At 46.0% G+C, this 19,578-nt stretch overlaps 1 protein-coding gene across 3 annotated transcripts in view; it reads left to right on the top strand.

The window, feature by feature from the left end:
* SCN8A (sodium voltage-gated channel alpha subunit 8) overlaps positions 1-19,578 on the top strand; it is a 59,963-nt gene that overhangs the window by 26,029 nt on the left and 14,356 nt on the right. Inside the window, exons 7-20 of one of the 3 annotated variants that reach the window (XM_082332441.1) lie at positions 1,869-2,090; positions 2,830-2,893; positions 3,546-3,687; positions 4,388-4,594; positions 5,173-5,460; positions 5,859-6,218; positions 8,029-8,164; positions 10,088-10,326; positions 10,746-10,919; positions 11,869-12,225; positions 13,360-13,830; positions 14,213-14,330; positions 15,018-15,172; positions 16,072-16,245. In XM_082332441.1, coding sequence (XP_082188567.1) covers positions 1,869-2,090; positions 2,830-2,893; positions 3,546-3,687; positions 4,388-4,594; positions 5,173-5,460; positions 5,859-6,218; positions 8,029-8,164; positions 10,088-10,326; positions 10,746-10,919; positions 11,869-12,225; positions 13,360-13,830; positions 14,213-14,330; positions 15,018-15,172; positions 16,072-16,245 — 3,107 coding nt within the window. The remainder of the gene's footprint in view (positions 1-1,868; positions 2,091-2,829; positions 2,894-3,545; positions 3,688-4,387; positions 4,595-5,172; positions 5,461-5,858; positions 6,219-8,028; positions 8,165-10,087; positions 10,327-10,745; positions 10,920-11,868; positions 12,226-13,359; positions 13,831-14,212; positions 14,331-15,017; positions 15,173-16,071; positions 16,246-19,578) is intronic. The other 2 variants (XM_082332443.1, XM_082332442.1) reach the window with 2 other exon arrangements.

Below are 19,578 nucleotides of genomic sequence, written 5' to 3'. Positions count from 1 at the left end.
AGAAAGGGGTTCCCCTTCTACTTCAGCACGTGTAATGGAGTGGAAATTTTAACACTGCGGTGAGCTGATGAGAAAATTATCTTGCTCTTATGACGAGTGCTAACTACATCTTCTATCAATAATTGGAATTGTCCTCAGTGTGTTTTTTAGACAAGATAAAAATGGGAAATATTACCGGAATATTACGTGCCACTGGATAAAATTCCATGCAGGTAGAGGGTCTGTATAGATTTGTGTGACAGGAACAGACTGTGGCATCCATAAGCTAAAATATCAAAATATCGCTTTCATCTTATGGCTTGATAGACCATATTAAACTCTGCGGTGGTCTAAATCTTTTTATTGGCACTTGAGTCATCGGTATTTTAAGTTGCTAATGCCATCAGTCTCCGTGCGTTGCCAGCCTGTGACACACCTGCATTGAAGAGGAGCCGGGGCAATCCGGATCCGCAGCACGTGGAGGCCGTTGCTTCAGCTGCGGTTGTGGCAGCTGCCTTTGCCCGGCGGCGGCACTGGGAACGCTCTTGCTGCCCGTTTATCTTCTTGGTTCAAACCCCGTTCTCCCTGGCTGCCTATGAGAGAGCAACGTACAAACCAGGACCGCAGGCGCTGGTGCAAACGGCTGCATGTGCAGAGCGGTGCATATTTGAGCGGTGGGGATGAGCATGCAAGCGAGCGTTGCAACGGTGCTGTGTCTGCCAGAACTAACAGCAAAACCTGCTTTGTCTTGGAGTAGGGCTTTGGCTTTGATGAAAAGTTTTGAAGACTGAAGTACAAGACATTTTAAAAAATTATTCCTCCATAAGAATTCCTTTTTATCCATGTATTTTTGAATCTTTATGTCCCTGATATGGATCAAACCTCTGCTGGTATAGAAAGGTTTCTTGTCACAGGTTTATTATAGAAAGCTTACGTGGCCTCAGCCAGAGACTCGGATCTGACCAGCCCCGACTTCAGCTGGATCTGTGATGGTTTTTCCCCTCCTCCTTCCTCCCTTCAGCCTCCTTCACTCCTCATTTATAAATGCAAGATCATCCTACTTAACATCAGAAGGGCTCATTAGAGGGCCCCAGTATGGTTCCTGCATCCCAAGTTCTTGCTTGTTTAGATCCATCTCCTGAAAGCATTGGTGCTGCACCTTCCCCGGGTCCTGGATGGTTCCTCTTACAGACCAGACTGGTTTGGAAAACCGGCAGGATTCTTGGCCTGTGCCTGAGCTTGCTTTTATTATCGAGCCTTGCCTATTAATGATCCTGGTGGCCTTGGTAAAACCCGAAGAGCCAGCACTGTGGGTGAAATCCTGCCCTACCCGTAACAAAACCCGTGATCATTAAATGGAAGATGCAGCTCCCGCAAGGAAAGGGGAAGTGCTGGAACAGTTTAGTTAAGCAGTAGAAACTTAAGATGTAGACAGTTCGAAAGGTATTTGATCTTTGTAAGTTGTTGTAGCTTGTGCCAATAAGCCAGGCTTAAACACAACTAAATGTGTCCGTGGAGAGGTTTGTAGCAGTGTAGCTTAATTTAACATCTCTGTTTCGACAAACCCCGCTTTCATGGCACCGACTCCTGAGTACGCTTTGCATCCTCTGCTGCAAGGCTCGGATATTCTCAGGGATGAACGCCGGTGTTTTGGTTTGTTCCAACTATTGCTAGTTCACCATCGAAACCGGAGAGCTTGCTTCATTCGTCACCTTTATTGTACCGTGTGGCAAAGCCTGAATGCGAGCGGTGCTTCCCGGGAACCTGGCCGGTTTATAGCAACAGGCTTTTGCCACCGTGTAGTGGTTGCGAGGTACTGTATGTATTTGAATTTGCAATGTCTTTTCATTCTACCGGAGTGATTTCTAGTCTTGTTTTCTTCTCTGCAGGCTTGAAGACCATTGTGGGTGCCCTAATTCAGTCTGTGAAGAAGCTGTCAGATGTAATGATCTTGACAGTGTTTTGTCTCAGTGTCTTTGCTCTGATCGGGTTGCAGCTGTTTATGGGCAATTTAAGGAACAAGTGTGTGATATGGCCGATTAATGTGAATGAGACTTTCCTGGATAACGGCTCTAGGGGCTTTGACTGGGAGGAATACACCAACAATATGTGTAGGTATTTCTGCAGTGATACTCCCTGAAACCTTCTTATTTGGCTTAATGCTGCTGACCAGGATTTCTGACGTGCCTTATAACGTGGCGTGTCCGGCTTTGCACAGTAAAAACCCCTGGCTCAGATACTTTTCAGTTTTTAGAAACCTGGCCTTGTTAAGGTGTTCCTAGTTGGGTCTTGGCTGTGCTCTTCTAGCTAACTATTTTGTCAAAAATGCATTTTTTTCTGTTTTGTTTCCAATTAAAAACTGTTTAAATATGGCACACGGGAAGTAACTCTGCCCATTTAAATCCCTGGGCTGAACGTCAGGTCCTTCACTTAGTTTTCCCAAGCTCTTCAGAGGATGCACGTGAAGTTGGTACCTGTTTCTGCTTTGCAGCATCCTTCCACGCTGGCAGGATTTCAGAGCTGGAAACGATGCCGCAGATGATCAAGGAACCAGCCTCCAAGTTTTGTAACTTGGTTTCTTCCTCCCTTCTCACTTGGAACTTCTCTACTGTGCCGTCAGCTAGTTTTACGTCTTTATTCAACGTGCTATACTGACTTCCAGAAAGGTGTTTAAACTCGGGCACAGTTAGTGGGGCTAATGTTATTTAAAGCTGAGTTAGTTTACTGATAAATTTATCAGTAGGGGATCTAGAGGGCTCTTCAGTGAAGGTTTTTATGGTGCTATAGTATGTTAAATCCTCTAACTCCATATGTGTGTGCGTGTAATCTTTTCTTTTTCATCTTCTTCAGCAAATTTTTACATAATTCCTGGCGCCCCTGATCCTTTGCTCTGTGGTAACAGCTCAGATGCAGGGTGAGTGTTGAGCTTTATTAAAAGTAGAGACTCTGATTACCATTGCTGTTGGTTAACGATGGCAAAACCTTCGGAGTATTTCCTATTGCTTCCTTTGTTAGTTCTGGTGTTATTTCACGTGTAAAAGGTTTCATGTGTCTTAATCTAGTTATTAATCCATTGTCACTGTCTGTTTGACTAATATAACGTAAGGTGACATTCCTCGTGTCGTCTCAGGAGGCAGGTATGTCTAACGGCGATTGCTAGTGGCATTATTCCCCTCTGAATCCAGCCATAAGAATCATCAGAGAAGTAGGGGATGGAGGTTCAGAAATGGAAACTTTCCATGTGCTACTGCCTCCAATGGGTTTTTCACCCAGTCCTTCAGCTCTGAAGACCCTTACGGCAAAAGCTGGGCCTTTTGGCTCACACTGGGTTAAAAGCCCTAGAGAGCCGCATCGTGTTTCCATAGGACAAAGATAACAGGGCTTTTCTGAATCCTGTCTGTCAGTCTCCTTGTCTGCTGTTCTTACTTGACACAGAAAGCAAAATGCATGCCATTTGTTACGAGGGTCGTGAAAATCTCCGTAAGCGTGGATAACGTGCACGTTGTCATCTTGCTCCATCCTTTTCCTGCCGCGATGCCCTGAAATGGCTGTCGTCTTCTTCACAGTCAATGTCCGGAGGGGTACACGTGCATGAAAGCAGGACGGAACCCCAACTACGGTTACACAAGCTTTGACACTTTCAGCTGGGCTTTTCTGGCTTTATTTCGCCTTATGACTCAGGACTTTTGGGAAAACTTGTATCAATTAGTAAGTAAACGCTTTGCTTCGGTGTTACACAAGATGAGAATTCGGGGACGATACAGGAAAGGAAAACGGGACGAGCTTTATTTTATTCCTTCTGTCTGAAAGAGTAACTACAAGTAAAGGTGCACAACGAGGTGCTGCGTGTGGAGGAGGAAGGGGACGTGTTCTGTAAGCGGGTGTTGCACCTTGAAGTCCAGGAGGGGTGGCGGGTCCCCAGCCTGCGTACAGCTGCACCGTGAGTTGATTCCGGAGGGACCTGGCCGCCGGCTGCAGAAGGTCGCGAGCGGTTCAGCTCTGCTCACAGAAGGTGCTCAGGCGCTTTTGGAGGGCAGAGCGTTTCCTTGTAACCTGAGGATGGTTTGGGGACCTTGCTGAAATGGCTTTTCTGCTGTTTTGTTTTGTTTGAAGGGAGTCTAAGCATCGAGTTTCACACGGTGCTTCTGAATCGTTTTCAGTTGCATCCGTCGGATGTTCCCTTAAGAGAAGAGGAGGGATGTCACCTTTTGTGCTTATGGCTAATGAATGTGCAGTGTCTTAGAGCTTCGCAGTGGAAGCGCTGAGACGTTAAATATTCAGCACCGCTGTATTTTCTTAGAAGCATTCAGGTCAAGAAACTTGGGATCAGTTCACGTATTGGGTGTCGCTCTGAAATTGCTTTCCCCTTTCCTTTTCTCTTCCCTTTACCGTGCTTTTCTACTTCCAGACCTTACGAGCAGCAGGAAAAACCTACATGATCTTCTTTGTCTTGGTGATCTTTGTGGGATCGTTCTATCTGGTTAATCTAATTTTGGCTGTGGTAGCTATGGCCTATGAAGAGCAGAACCAGGCCACGTTGGAGGAGGCAGAGCAGAAGGAGGCAGAATTTAAGGCCATGTTAGAACAACTGAAAAAGCAGCAGGAAGAAGCACAAGTGAGTGTTTTGATTGTATATTTTTTTGATGCATTTACATATTTTAAGATTTATTTGCCTGTTATTCCAGAGCAGTGATATATACTCAAAAAATGCAGCAGTGCCATGGCTGGCTTGCCCTGGCATCGCGTCCTCTGTTGGCTGGGGTTGGCGTTGTGTGCTCCCTCTTTGCTCTGCTGCTGCTCTCTTTTCCCGAGTCACCTGCAAGCTCGCTGTGTTTATTTTGTACTAGAAAACTCCCTTCTATTAAGGAAATTTTAAATGTTCCCAGAGTTCCTAGTTAAGCGTGGGAATATCTTTGCAAGACAGACAAGTGCATCTTTGTTGGTCCTTTATCAAATGCTTATAAACAAAGCTGAGGGACTGACGGAGGTTTTACTACCTGCAAAAGTAGACTATAAAAATTTTTACAAGTCCTGGCTGCAAGTTTCTTCCAAGAGAAAGAATAAGCATCTCAGTCCTGCCCCAAAGACTTGTACTTGCATGTATTAAGCCCCACTCTTTCTTAAAGCAGAAAATGGAGTATTAATCATGGTAAGATCTGATTTCTCTTTCCCTTCTCTTGCCTACACCCTCAGGCTGCTGCTATGGTCACTTCGGCAGGGACGGTCTCTGAAGATGCTGTGGAGGATGATGGGGGCGGGAGGATGTCTCGGAGCTCTTCAGAGATTTCCAAACTCAGTTCCAAGAGCGCCAAGGAGCGTCGAAACAGGAGGAAAAAACGAAAGGACAAGGAACTGTCGGAAGGAGAGGAGAAGTGTGACAATGAAAAGGTGTTCAAGTCTGAATCCGAGGATGGCATGAGGAGGAAAGCGTTCAGGCTGCCAGATAACAGGCTAGGAAGGAAGTTTTCCATCATGAACCAGGTAGTTTTCATTTCCTTCACTAATGTTTATGCTTGCTTGTAGTCAGGATAATATTCTAGTTTAGATCCTGATTAGCACGTCAAAGGAATCCGCCCGCTGTCTTAAACTTGCAGCGGATCGGAAGGACACTTACAGCCCAGGTTTCCAGCCCTTGCACACACTTACCCTGGCACAACTTGTTCCTGAGAGTAGTGAGTCTAACCAGATAACTCCTTCACCGACGTAGCTCAGCCAGCCACGAGTGAACAACTCGTGAAGTGTAGCTGACGACGGAGCGGCGATGGTTTGTGTAGACACGGAGAGGGAGCGAAACCACTTTAGCAGCGTTTGACGGCACTGCAGCGCTTTGTTTCCATGCTATTCACGCTGTTGTCATGTCTTTCTTTTCTCCCTCCTAGTCTCTCCTCAGTATCCCAGGCTCCCCTTTTCTCTCCCGACACAATAGCAAGAGCAGCATCTTCAGCTACAAAGGACGATTTCGTGACCCGGGTTCAGAGAACGAGTTTGCCGATGACGAGCACAGCACAGTGGAGGAAAGCGAAGGCAGGAGAGACTCCCTCTTCATCCCCATCCGCGGTCGCGATCGAAGGAGCAGCTACAGCGGCTACAGCGGCTACAGCCAAGGCAGCCGCTCCTCGCGGATCTTCCCCAACCTCCGCCGAAACGTGAAGAGGAACAGCACGGTGGATTGTAACGGCGTGGTGTCCCTCATCGGTGGCCCACCTTCCAGCATGCCCGGGGGACGCCTTCTGCCTGAGGTGAAAATAGATAAGGCAGCTACCGATGACAGTGTAAGGAAGTCAATGAGTAGATAGCATAGGCATGGCGGTCTGTCCTCTTCTCCTCTCCCGTATGCCGCCCTTCGAGCGAGCCAGCCACCCTGGCAGAATGAGAGTCGGTCTGTCTGACCGCAGACGATAAAGTCTGTGTTGGATTAAACACCCTGTGCTTTAACTTCCCCTTTCTTTCCTTCTCAAACGCGGTGACCCGCCTCCCTCTCCCCCCGGCTTCCTGGGAAAAAAAGGCTTGGAATGGAGTCCTTAATTAAAGGACTAATAATAGTAGGAACCTTGGTGTACGCCAGGGCAATGCATAAGGAGCTATTTAAAGCGTGGGAATGGGGAAACCAACCAAAGTTTGTTGCAAATGTTCTTCACGATAAGGTAAAATATTTGGGGATTTAAAGGGAAACGCAAACAATCTTTTAGCCCTCACGAAGCTTTGCAAGGGTAGCTGTTAGTAAAAGAAGGATTTTTAAGAATAAATTTTTTTAATTTTGGAATTTTCCTTGACTGTCACTTTCTGTGATTAGTTGATTTGAATTGGTATTGAGTAACCTTTTTAATGGATCGACGTTTCAGAATGCGGGAGAGAAACACAGCTCAAAAAATAGAATATATGTTAGTAGGGCGTAAAAGAATCTGGATAAGATTGAAACAACATCATTTGAGAGATACCTAAATCAGTTGTTTCTGAGAAAAGTCTGGTTACCGTGCCTATAAATTCCAAGCTATTTTTTTTTTAGTTATTTCAATTCTTGCAACCTGTTTGACCTTAATTAGTTATGTTAAGCATCAGTTGCTACCTGTTTTTTTTCTTCCCTAGTTAGCATGTTAATACCATGTTTTGCTTCAGTATTTAATTCTTTCTTACACAGCATGAATGTGGCAGGAATAGTAATCTGCATGATGCATGCGTAAAAGAGAAAGTATTACTTAGCGGTTATTTTGCTAACTCTGTATGTAGAGAGAGCTCAACATGCAACGAGCAATTAACTGTCACGGTGGGAGAGCTGCATGGGCTCTGCAGAGACCGCGGTTCACAAGCAGACAGCGGCAAATTCCTGTAACGAGGCAGAAAAAAGCAGTTATCTGTTAGTACCCGAGATTGTCTGTGCCTACACAGGGACGGGCATGTCCAGAGCAATCTTAGGAGGGAAACCGGGAGGCGCCTTTAGCCGTGCAAGCTCTTTGACTTGAGGGGAGCAAGGTGATCCCTCGCAAGGGTGAAATCGAGACACGGTTTCACGTCCCTGTTGTGTTAGAAAATGGGCTTCATAGCGGGCCAGAGCGGGAGGAATCCCCGTTAGCTCTCAGACAGTGATGGGGCTGAGCCTCCTTTATCCTAATTTTCAGATGCAGATTTTGAAATAAATGTCGATACCGTCAAGTGCTTGGTTCCTAAACCGCATTCATTTGGGCGCTCAAATGCGGCTGGGGTGGAGTTCACACTCTGACCAGGCGCGTTGTGAAGCGGACCGGTGAAAAGAGTCACGGCCTGTCTGTGGTAGCACAGAGTGTAAACTCTTCTGTACTACAGCAGTCTGCGGTAGGAATGTTCTTTAAAATACAGTCCTTAATTTGTCTAAGGCTGCAAAGTACCGGTACTAGCAGAAACGAGGGCTTGAGCTTTGGTTTTGGCCACTTACATAAGACAGGAGAGTGAGAAGGGTGGCAGGAACAAAGATGTTTTTCTCTCTGGGGCATATGTGCCATATTTCTAGGCTGATAGCATGTAAAATACTGGGAAGATGAAGAGTTTATATTAATCAGCGTATGAATTTTGCAGGGTACTACCGAAATCGAAATTAGAAAGAAACCCGGTGGGTCTCTCTTGGTCTCGATGGATCAGGTGAATGCATCCTATGGAAGAAAGGATCGAACCAACAGCGTAATGACCGGGTTGACGAATACCCTTGTTGAGGGTAGGTATGGTCGGAGGCGCGCCTGTGGTACTTTTCGGTGCGTACGTATCGGTTGCCCTCTCGTGGTGTGTTGTAGGAAGACAGAGGACCCGTCCCGCCGGCAGCTGTAGGATGGTTCCTGACACCACATCTGCCCCGGGTTCCCTGTGCTGGCCGCCCCTCTGCACGGCCGGAGGTGCGGCCGGGCGCAAAATACGGGCACGGGGACACGTGTCCGCTCGGTTTGTCCGAGAGGACGCCAAATGGCAATCACGAGATGGCTTCCTAGTGGCTGTGGGGATCAGAGCGGTAGCTGGTCTCTAAGGGGGCTGGGTTGGGGGTGTAGGGTGGGGGTACGGGCTCGGGTCAGGCCCCATCTGGTCGGGCGAGTGCTGCACAGCAGCGATCAGTTTTGAGCCCTGGGTGCCTGCCAGGACGTGCGTGCCCTTCAGATACACGGAATTCAGCTGTCCCTGCTTTCCGGTAGTACATATTCATGCATTGGTTTTGCCTAAACCTGCTTCTTTTGAGTCATTCTTGATGCAGACGTATTTATTAGAGTTTATTTTACTTGGGTTTGCATCTGAATTATATAGATACAGAGGCAAAGACAACAAAGAGTTGTAACTTTACAATAACGAGTATGCAGTGTGGAGATTATAGGAGTGAGGCAGCGTCTGATACAGGCGTTCTGTCTTCTGCCGTCTCCCAAGGACTGGAGAGACCCTCCTTTGCCTACAGGCCACGGGAGAAGAAGATCTGAGCTACAGCAGGAGCTGCAATGTGACAGCTGTCAAAAAAGAAAGGGACTGCTGCATGACGGAAATTCAGAAATGGACAGCACACGGAGATGAGATTTCCAAATATGTTATGCAGGAGCCAGCAAGAATTTATGAACAGCAGCCATATGAGGTTGATGATCTCAAATTCCTGCTGTCTCCTGCAATAAAATTGTATGAAAACTAAATATACTTAGAAACAGAGCAAGGTTCTTCTGCTGCTTCCCTCCTGCGCAAACGCCTACAGGCTACAGTGCTACGGTCCTCTTTTTTAACTTTAGAAATTCCAAGGCAACTAAATACTAAGCAACCAGAGAACCAATGAGAAGGAGAGCGCAGTGGTCTTTTCCCTACCCATAAAAAAGAAAACTTCAGCATGAACAGCTGTATAGCCTGAATGGAACCATTGCAAGTCAAGGAGCAGAGGGGGAACTCCTGATTTTCATTCTTTTTCCCCTAAGCACTTGAAATAAGGCGGTTTAAACAAATGGACGCAGCATCATGTTTGATTTCTGTAAATGGATGTGGTTTCTCTTAACCAGGTTGTTCCTGTTTAAAATCCTTTGCAGCATTATGTCATGTATTTCCTCTTTTAGACCACGTCTGCATTCAGCACAGAATTCATTTAAGTTATTTAAAAACTGGCACCAAAGACAGTTTAGAATCTGTAACTTTGATTTAAACCATTTTACCTTGATCAGTTCTGAGTTAAATGTATCCCTTCGTTTACAGTAACTTGGATTGAATCGTAAGCTCCGCACGGGGCTGTTGCGCAGGTTTAGAGCTGCACTTCCCGCTGACCTGATGCAGACGTGATGTAGCTCTTGCCTCCGTACAAAGGAGAAGTGCAAAGACTTGACTTGACTCTTCTGTCGGCGGCGGTCTGCATGATTGACCATGGTCCTCAAGTTCATGGCTTAGTAACTCTTTGTCCTACGCTATTGCCGAGCATCCTGGAGTTCTTTTGCTTTGAGTGTTGTATGCACATACGGCCAAACGTGTCTTTGGCCCAAGAATATCGAATTGTTGTGCAAGCAGGGAGACACGAGAGAGGTTCAGGACAGGCAAAATCAGGCAGTATTTTAGCTGTGCTGAGCGTCAGACAGATCCAGCAGCTCTAGAGGTGAAGACTGAACGCTGTTGCTGTTTTGTTCTGTAACCGTAGAGCTGGAAGAGTCCCAGAGGAAGTGTCCCCCTTGCTGGTACAAATTTGCCAACACGTTCTTGATCTGGGAATGCCACCCGTACTGGATCAAGCTGAAGGAGATAGTGAACTTAATTGTCATGGATCCTTTCGTTGACTTGGCCATCACCATCTGTATTGTGCTGAACACTTTGTTCATGGCAATGGAGCACCATCCTATGACCCCAGAGTTTGAACATGTGCTCTCCGTAGGAAATCTGGTAAGATAGCATTGGTAAATATTCCTTCCAGATCTGCTCCTACTGGGATACGTTGTTAATGTAGACTTAGACTGAAAGACCCGCTGTCCCAGACGCTAGAGGACACTGAGCGGCGTGAGCTTGCCCTCGCTGCAGTCTGTGGCCGCTCAGAGATGTTTGCTAAGGCTGCACTTCCCTGGTCGGAATTTGTTACTACTTAAAAATCCATCTGTTAATTCCTGGTATCCCTGAGTAGGTCGGTGATCCTTGCGCTGCGTCAGGGGAGAAAAGACCGTTGCGGACAAGCACGTGGCATCGCGCAGGCTGCATGTTTGAATTGGCGTGACAAACGGCATTGTTCGATATTTAGCCTGAAGACCAGAAAAAGAACAAAAGCGAAACTTTGCCTGTTCTTTGTCTGTCTCTCCTTACCACTCCAGGTTTTCACTGGAATTTTCACGGCAGAAATGTTCCTGAAGCTCATTGCCATGGATCCCTACTATTATTTCCAAGAAGGCTGGAACATCTTTGATGGATTTATTGTCTCCCTGAGTTTAATGGAACTGAGTCTAGCAGATGTGGAAGGACTTTCTGTGCTGCGATCTTTCCGATTGGTATTCCATATTCCAGTTCTTTTTGAACGTTACTATCTTGGAGCTACTAGACAGCTTTTTGCATAAGTAAAGGCAAAACCCACTTTTTTTTTTGGTTTGGGGGAGGACAGAGATGGAATGGTGTCATTTTTGTGGTCTTTTCTTACTTCACAACTGCTGTTTATGAGATCTGAGCAACAGCTCATTGCATGTAGGCAGCGAGGGATGACTCGGGAGATGCATTGGTGTAGGGCACTTAACATGGATGGAGACGGACCGTGTTAGAATGTGCCTCGTATTTCACGTGGACAAATTTGGTAGGCTTTATGCTACAGTATAATAAAAGTGCTGAATACCTAGAGCCTTCATGTGCTTTAACTTGTGCTGTCAGTGATTAAGCTTTTGAAAATGAAATTACCAAAAGCTCAAGGTTAGATTTTTGGGCACAGAGAACCACAACTGAGGTTGGATTTTCCAAGGAGCACAGTACTCAGAAGCTCCCGCTTACATCCAGCTTCAGAAAGTCTGTCTCCAAATGAGATTCTCTGGAAATTAAACTTTGATTGCGTGTTCTGGATATGCCAGGAAAAGTCCTTTTTTTCCAGAGGAAGATGAGAGGCATTCAGGAAAGAAAAAGTAAATTTTTGTGACACACACGCTTCAAATAAGTCTCCTGACTTCCTTCATGTTGCAAAGTTTGCAGAGCAAGCTAGAAGCTCCATACTTTTCCGTTGTAAAGGGAGATCACCGTGGGGGGGATAACTAGGTACAAAATATAGGAGGCCAAATTCAAAGAGAAGCTAAGCATTCCCTCCTCCCACTGACTCCCGTAGCAGAAACATGGGCTTCTGTTTATGTAAAATACAAGATGGCTGATGTTTAGAAAGTTCTACCTGATTTTCCTCTTTGTTTAAGATGAGATTAAATTAAGTGTCATTTTTCTGTTTTGTTTTTTGGTTTTTTTTTGTAGTTGAGAGTCTTCAAACTGGCCAAGTCCTGGCCCACTCTGAACATGCTGATAAAAATCATCGGTAACTCAGTGGGTGCTTTGGGGAACTTGACCTTGGTGCTAGCCATCATCGTGTTCATCTTTGCTGTGGTGGGCATGCAGCTCTTCGGCAAAAGCTACAAGGAGTGTGTCTGCAAGATCAATCCGGAGTGTGAGCTACCCCGCTGGCACATGCACGATTTCTTCCACTCCTTCCTTATTGTCTTCCGTGTGTTGTGTGGGGAATGGATTGAGACCATGTGGGATTGTATGGAAGTAGCAGGACAGGCCATGTGCTTGATTGTCTTCATGATGGTCATGGTCATCGGAAATTTAGTGGTCAGTAAATGGTTACTGCTGGGCTTTATTGCTTGCCTCTGGGTGGGGTAGAACACGGGGAGACCACAGGGCTAGGGAGTAACGATTTGTGAGTCTGTTCCAGCTCCGTTGGGGTCCTTGATGGCCTTTGACGTACGAACAGTCCTGTTGACTTGGCTGGCACAATATTAAGGATGTGCTTTGCTTGGTTAGGGCCTTAAACAGTTGCCCACGAATAAAGCACTTTGCAATAAAAGCTGGAGGTACGAAACCCTCAGTCAAAGGGGACAGACCCCCACCTTGCCTGAGGGGGTAGAAGAAGCTTAAAAGAAGCAAAACCTGGCTTTTCAAATGCCAGGAGAGGAAATAATTTGGTACGCAGGGGAGGGTCCTGAAGCGTTAAAATCAGGTTGGAAGTTTCTTCTAAAATCTGCCCACTAGCTCAATCATGAGGTATAGTTGTGTGCAAGAATCGGCTGGTGAAATTGCACGGCCTGTTGTGTGGGAGGTTAGACTAGATCATCATGTTTCCTTCTGGCCCTAAATTTTATGAAGAAAAGTCTATGGAGGAAAATGTAAGCAAGAATGAAGTCGTGTGAACAGTTGCATATCTTAAAAGTAGCGTTGTGCGCTCTCTCTGAGGGGACTTGTCTCGCCAAGGGATTTTGACAAAATAAGTCTTGGGGACAACTACTAGATGTGGGCAAGGAGACAGAGCTGGGAGCGGTCACTCAAAATGCCTAGATTTGGCCCATTTCCCTTGAGCCAGAGATGGGCCTAAACCCATAACACTGAATTTAAATCCCTTGGATGGCTGCTGCTGAAATCCCTCTCTCGAACGTCTGCAGTCTGGATCCTGCAAGGGCTCTGTGTCGGGGACGCGGGGACCCTTTTACCTGCACCAAAGCCCCCTGACCCCAGCGGAGCTGTGCTGCGCAGGGCTCCCCCGTTCATGCAACGCGTTGCAGGATCGGCGCCTTGTTCCTTGAGTCCTCGGTAGGGCTGCGGGGCACAGAGCTGGCTCTCGGCGTGGTGTTTGGAGACGGCTCTGCAGCCCCTGTTACATCAGCAGGACGCGGGTGGCTAAATACGTTCAGCTTTGGGAATAAAACCCTTGTGTGTCAGCTCTGCCAAGCGTGACCTCTTCTCCTTCAGGTGCTGAACCTGTTCTTGGCCTTGCTACTGAGCTCCTTCAGCGCAGACAACTTGGCAGCAACAGATGATGACGGGGAGATGAACAACCTGCAGATCTCTGTTATCCGCATCAAGAAGGGCATTGCCTGGATCAAGGCAAAAGTGCGTGAGTTCATGCAGACTCATTTCAAGCAGAGAGAGGCAGATGAGGTCAAACCCTTGGATGAATTGTACGACAAGAAGGTGAACTGCATTGCCAACCACACAGGGGCTGATATCAACAGAGATATTGATTATCAGAAGAATGGCAATGGCACGACGAGTGGAATTGGGAGCAGTGTGGAGAAGTACATAATAGATGAAGATCACATGTCCTTCATCAATAACCCCAATCTCACTGTCCGGGTACCTATTGCTGTAGGTGAATCAGATTTTGAAAATCTCAACACAGAAGATTTCAGCAGTGATACAGATCCTGATGGCAGCAAAGAGGTAGGATGAAATGTTAAAATTCATTCTAGTCATTTGGCCCTCGTCTGAGTGCCTGGAAGCATCTTGGGAGGGACAACTAGATAGTTCCAGCACAAAACTTCTGTTTATGTTATGGTGTTATCTTTGCACTCGAGACAGAAGTTTCTTGTGCTAGTTGCTCTATGGAGAGCCACAAATACTTACAAATATATATGCTGTCAGTACTTAATACTGTCTGTCCTGTTACCATGAGATGTAAGGTGGGTCAGGATCTTAATGAGGTGAAGTGAGGAAACAACTTCCATTACAGTAAATCTGGTGGACAAATTGCTGAGTCATCGTGAAGCTTGATATTTGTTGGGAACTAATTATAGATTGGGTTGGGTTTGGTTTTGTGTTCAAGAAACTTGATGAGAGCAGCTCCTCCGAAGGTAGCACCATTGATATAAAGCCTGAAGTGGAAGAAGTCCCTGTGGAGGCACCAGAGGAGTACCTGGACCCAGATGCATGCTTCACAGAAGGTAAGCTGACTGTGCGTGTAGGAGGAAGCCTCTGAGCCGTTTTGGGGACCTGTCTACTGTAAGCTTACCTTAAGGTTAGGTCTCAGTCTGGATCAGGGCTGGCTGTCAGCTTAGTTTGGGACCCTTCTTGGACCCTGCATCACAGGTGAACGAGTTCAGAAGAATTTGCAAGGTGAAGGCCTTGGAGATGCAGTTGCCATTGCAAGGATCCGGATGACCTGTAGGTAGGGCGGGTTGATCGGTTGTACAATTGATGCCTTGAGTACTAAGAAGCAGAAGAATCTGGCTTCTGGTCGAGTTTTTTTCCCTTCTGTCGCTGGCCTCAATGTCTTTCAGTAACTGATCCATTACAGGTATTCCCATGGCAAAGATATTTTAAATGGTTCAAGGTTATTTTATCAGGAAGTTTTCCATTCCTCTTCTGTCAAGTGCATGGATACCTCACCAAATATAACAAGCTTAATCTGTTCCCAAATTGATGTTAATTCAGGTGCCCAGATACAGAAGTGGCAAAAGTAGTCGTAAAATCCTCAAGAAAGCGAGAGTTTTAACTGAAACGCAGCGTGTTTAATATTGTTGGCATCAAAACTGCTTCTAGACAATGGCAATTTTATGTTCTTACATTTTCTCCTCTGCTGCCTAGCAAAATTTGGGCTCATGCTCCTTTGTGCGCTGTCCCCACTCCAGGTTGTATGCAGCGCTGTAAATGTTGTCAGGTCAATATTGAGGAGGGGCTGGGGAAGTCTTGGTGGACCTTGAGGAAGACTTGTTTCCTGATTGTGGAACATAACTGGTTTGAGACTTTCATCATCTTCATGATCCTACTGAGCAGTGGTGCTCTGGTGAGTAAAACACAGGAATAGGGTGGCTCGGTTGTGTTAAGCTGGGTGACGTTTAATTGGGAAAGCCGTATGTAGGAAATTTGGGGAAAAAGAAAGCTGTGATGATTTGTACTTGGAAAACAACACAGCTCCGTTGTGGTAGGCACTGTACAAAAGCCTTTATTAATGATTTTTGTTTAGTTTAAATTGAGAATGAAGACTGAAAGCCTGCAAATCTGGGTTCTGATCGTAGCTTGACTAGAAATGTGAGGATTTTGGACAAAGTCAGCCTGTGTCTATGTCTCATTTTCACATTACTGAACAAGAATAATGATATTTGCCTGTCTTCACTTTCCCATCTTTGCAGACCTTCTCGACCTTGTGGTGTCGCATAGACACAAATAATCACTGTATTTGTTTGTTTTCACACAGTACGCCCCGTGTTTAGTAGATAGGGTTATACAACAGACGCCTTCAGCCCGCCTTACGCACGAGTTTCAGGACAGCAGTCCACAACGATTCGTATCCCACAGCAGTAGCCTGGTTTCCTTTGCGTGCGCAGCTTCCACGGCAATCAGCAGTCTGATTGCCAACGAGCTCGGCCCTTTTGGATGCGCTGAGCTGCAGAGAAAACCTGCCCGTGTCTGGCACTGGAGTGATACCAGTTGCTGAACATTTAGATATAAAGGCTTGGACTCAGATCCCCAAAGGGCAGAGAAGTTCTTGTGTTATTTATTCAGGACTTTCCTTTTTTTTGTTTGGCGTTGGAGTGTTGCAACTACTAGAGCAGATAAGGTGCGCTGTGTAAGAGCTGCGGTTCCACTGCTCATCTCGGTATCGTTTGAATAAGCTTCTGGATAACGACATTTAACTGTGGAATAAATCCGATATAATGACACGAGTACCTGGTTGTTCCCCAGGCTTTTGAGGATATTTACATAGAACAGAGAAAAACCATCCGGACCATCCTGGAGTACGCAGACAAGGTCTTCACTTACATTTTCATCCTGGAGATGTTGCTGAAATGGTGCGCTTACGGATTTGTCAAGTTTTTCACTAACGCCTGGTGCTGGCTGGATTTCCTCATTGTGGCTGTATGTATCCTCTCCTCCTTATTTCTGGTTGGAAAAAAATGTTAGTTAGAGGAATGCTGGGGTAATGTTTTCTCCTGAGAAGTGTCCTAACCGAGTCATTTATTTAATGAGGATTCAATCCCAGATATCTCTTAAGTTTCCAAAACAAGGATAAAACCCTTGAGCCCTTTGAGTATTGCTAGCGTTTCCTATGCAACTGTGGAATTTCTGCCCCGCAGGTCCTAAGGAGCCTGCAGAGACAAAGGAGGGGTTTCCAGCCCTTGGCCCTTTTGCTCCGCTGACAATACTGTTTCTAAGAGGCCTGCCTGCACGTTGAGCTCCTGGAAGGTGTTACCAGTGGGAGAACTTGTGCAGACATGGTATTCCTTGGTGACACCCTCTTCTGTAATCGTTTTCTTGCGTTATTAACGACGGGTATGACGAGGCAGGCAAAACCTTCCCATCCCACCGCCTGACGAGGTGTGGTGTTCTGAGCGTTGGGCGCATAGGTTTGTGAAACTCCGAGTACTTTGAAAGCTTATTGTGCGAAATGAAGTTCAACATCATCCTCCTTCTGTTAAAAAGATCTAATGCCCGGGAGAGGAAAAAGCAGGACGGTATCAAACAACAGAGCTTGCTGATAAGGGATCGTAGCACGACCAAGGGAAACGGTCGGTCCGGACAGACCGGCCCAGGATCGCCCTGGAATTCCCCTGCAGAACATCTTGGTAGGGAGAATGAATTTGAGAACTAAAAGAAGAAAGACAATAGAGAGAAGCATTAGCAATAAATTAGACTCTGAAGCACAGCAAGGGCATTTAAAATAAACGGAATTCATGCTGTCAAAAGCGGCAGAAAATTATGGAATTCGATAGGACCTGAAGTCCAACGAATTGCAAAAAAAGGAACTTTAGAATCCCAAGTGCTTGGGATCTTTTAAAGCGTTTCATCACATCCAGTTGTGAATCAGTGTCCTTAGCGAATGCCCCAAGAGCCAAGTGTAAAAAGAAAAAAAATTTAAAATTTTTCCAAGCTTCTCATTTGGAGCGTTTTGAATATGATTCAGTTATGCCAAGTTGCTGTTCGGTGACATTATCACTCTGGAAATATTTCTGAGTAGGTGGAGGAACTATGCTTGGAATTCAGGGGCAGAAGTGACTCAAGATGTCTACGTTTCCTGTGGAAAACTGAATTTTAAATTTTTTTTTTCCTAAAAAGAAGTCCTCTCTGATCCCCTTGGCACCTTTCCTTTTAACACACATCTTGAAGTAGTAACTCTTCCTTTCTGAAAATAACCCTGTATCTCTCTACTGCCTTAAGATGAAGTACAAGTGCTAACATGGGAACTAGCGCGAGATACCGCCTATTCTTCCGTGCCGCTTTGAGGAGGGTGTCTCAGCAGATGAAATTCTTTGGGGTACTGTATTAAAAAGACGACCAGCAGCTGAGCACAAAAATAGCATTCAGAGTCCTTATGCTTCATGCTGTGAGTTGAATTCCAGCTGTTGGGAACAAGTGAAGTACGCAGATGTGTTACAAATTTCATTTGCTTCCCAAGTATCCGGCTGCTGGTGGAATAACGCTAAGGAGCTTCCCAGTCAGGTAACACGTTCACAGGGAGTGAACAGGCGCATATGTGCAGGGAACCTGAATTCACAGTGCTGTAGGAGAAATTTCTCTTTTCGCTTGCTGTCGGAGACAGGAGAGTTGCACATTTTTGTCCGCAAAAAACCTGAAATGTGAATTCGAGATGCCAAAATATTACTCGACAAACTCTCAGCTATGCATCGTGTCCTGTATCTGTTAAATCACTTTTTTTTTTTTTTTCCCCAAATTCTCTAATGTGACATAGACGGGGTTCGAGTGAAGTCAGGATGGCAGCCGTAACTAATAGAGAATAAGCCTTCGCATCATAACAACGCTCTTGAATGTTATTTTTCAGGTTTGATAGCATTGTCAAATAATCCTCCTCCTCTGATCCCCAAAGCTTGCTGGGTGTATTTGTGAAGACAGAGTCTTTTTCTGGGTAATAATGAAGGCTTCTGCTTTTCAGTCAATCTGGAATTCCTTTTGTCTGACATCGGTGCCTGCTGTGTCTTCTGTCGGAGTGTCCCGAGAGAATAATACTGAAAAGACCCCATGAAAGCTAAAACAGCCGTTAGACGTTTTGCTGCCGTTGTGTTAGCTTCCTTCTCGGGAGCGAGGCGTTATCCCAAGGGAAGAAGCTCTAGAAGTGAGGATTCGGTGAAGCCTGTACCCTGTATCGTATTTACAGGGTAAAACACCGTAGTTCTCTGCCTGTGGCCCTTCTAGCCCGTAGTTTGAAATCTGGGACCAGGACTTTGATGTAGCGGTGTTGCCCTGGGCTTGGTCCCGCCCGGGGAAGGCTGATCACAGAGGCTTCGTTGGAAACCTTTGGGACACCCTGGCGGGTTTCCAATCAGTCTAATTTTAAAATCAGACCACCACATGCAAAAACCAAAGAGCCACGTTGCCCTATATTGTGGCCACTTATTTTGGGGTAGATATGAAGACAGAAAAAGCCTGAAGCACATGCACAAACAGTAAAATGAGATGAAGTCTGTGTTTTCCTACATGTTCATGCATTTGTAATCTGGTCCTGAAATTTCCCTGGAAGACGTGTGGAATAAGAACCGTCCTTGTAATGAATTTCACATTATTATCTTAATATCCTTTTTTTTAAAAAGAATGATAAATAGGAAGTGTCCTGTTCTGAGAATTAGGCTAAAAACACCCCACTGTTATAGGAGGAGGTCTCATGTTTTTCCATTACTTGTTACTGTATATTGATGTCTTTTTTTTTCCTTAAAAAAGGTTGACATATCTGTTCTTATCTGTGTTGTAATGTGATACTAGCCAAAAATGAAAGATAGCGGGATGCTGGTGAACTGGTGTCCGTAGATACTCTTTACATAGGGCCAAGTCATGTCTGATCTAAAGAGCTTTCCGTTGGCTCGCGTGGGAGATGGGCTGCTGCCCTAAACACGCGTGCCAGCTCAAGAAGTAGATGGCCCCGCGCTTTCAGGCTTTAGGTGACGCAGGGCTTAATCCTGCGGGACCCTGAGCTGCTCTCAGTACCAGTTGGTTGAGGATATTCAGTAATTCACAGGTGTAAAGCCTAAACCTGATTCCAAGCTGCTAAAGAAAATAGGTCGTCTTTGTGGTTATGGTATTGAAAAATGGATATAAATTGAAAACTGGCCCCAGCTGTGCCGCGGTGTCGGTGCGTGAGCCCCAGCAGCCGCGCGATCGCCGTAGGCCTCGGTTTGCCCGTCCGTCAGACGGACTTGCCCGTCCCCATCTTCCCTCCGAGGCGCCCGCAAACGTCACTGC

The sequence above is a fragment of the Platalea leucorodia genome (assembly GCF_965183815.1).
Source record: "Platalea leucorodia genome assembly, chromosome: 23".
Lineage (NCBI taxonomy): Eukaryota > Metazoa > Chordata > Aves > Pelecaniformes > Threskiornithidae > Platalea > Platalea leucorodia.
This window is presented reverse-complemented; position numbering and strand designations above follow the sequence as displayed.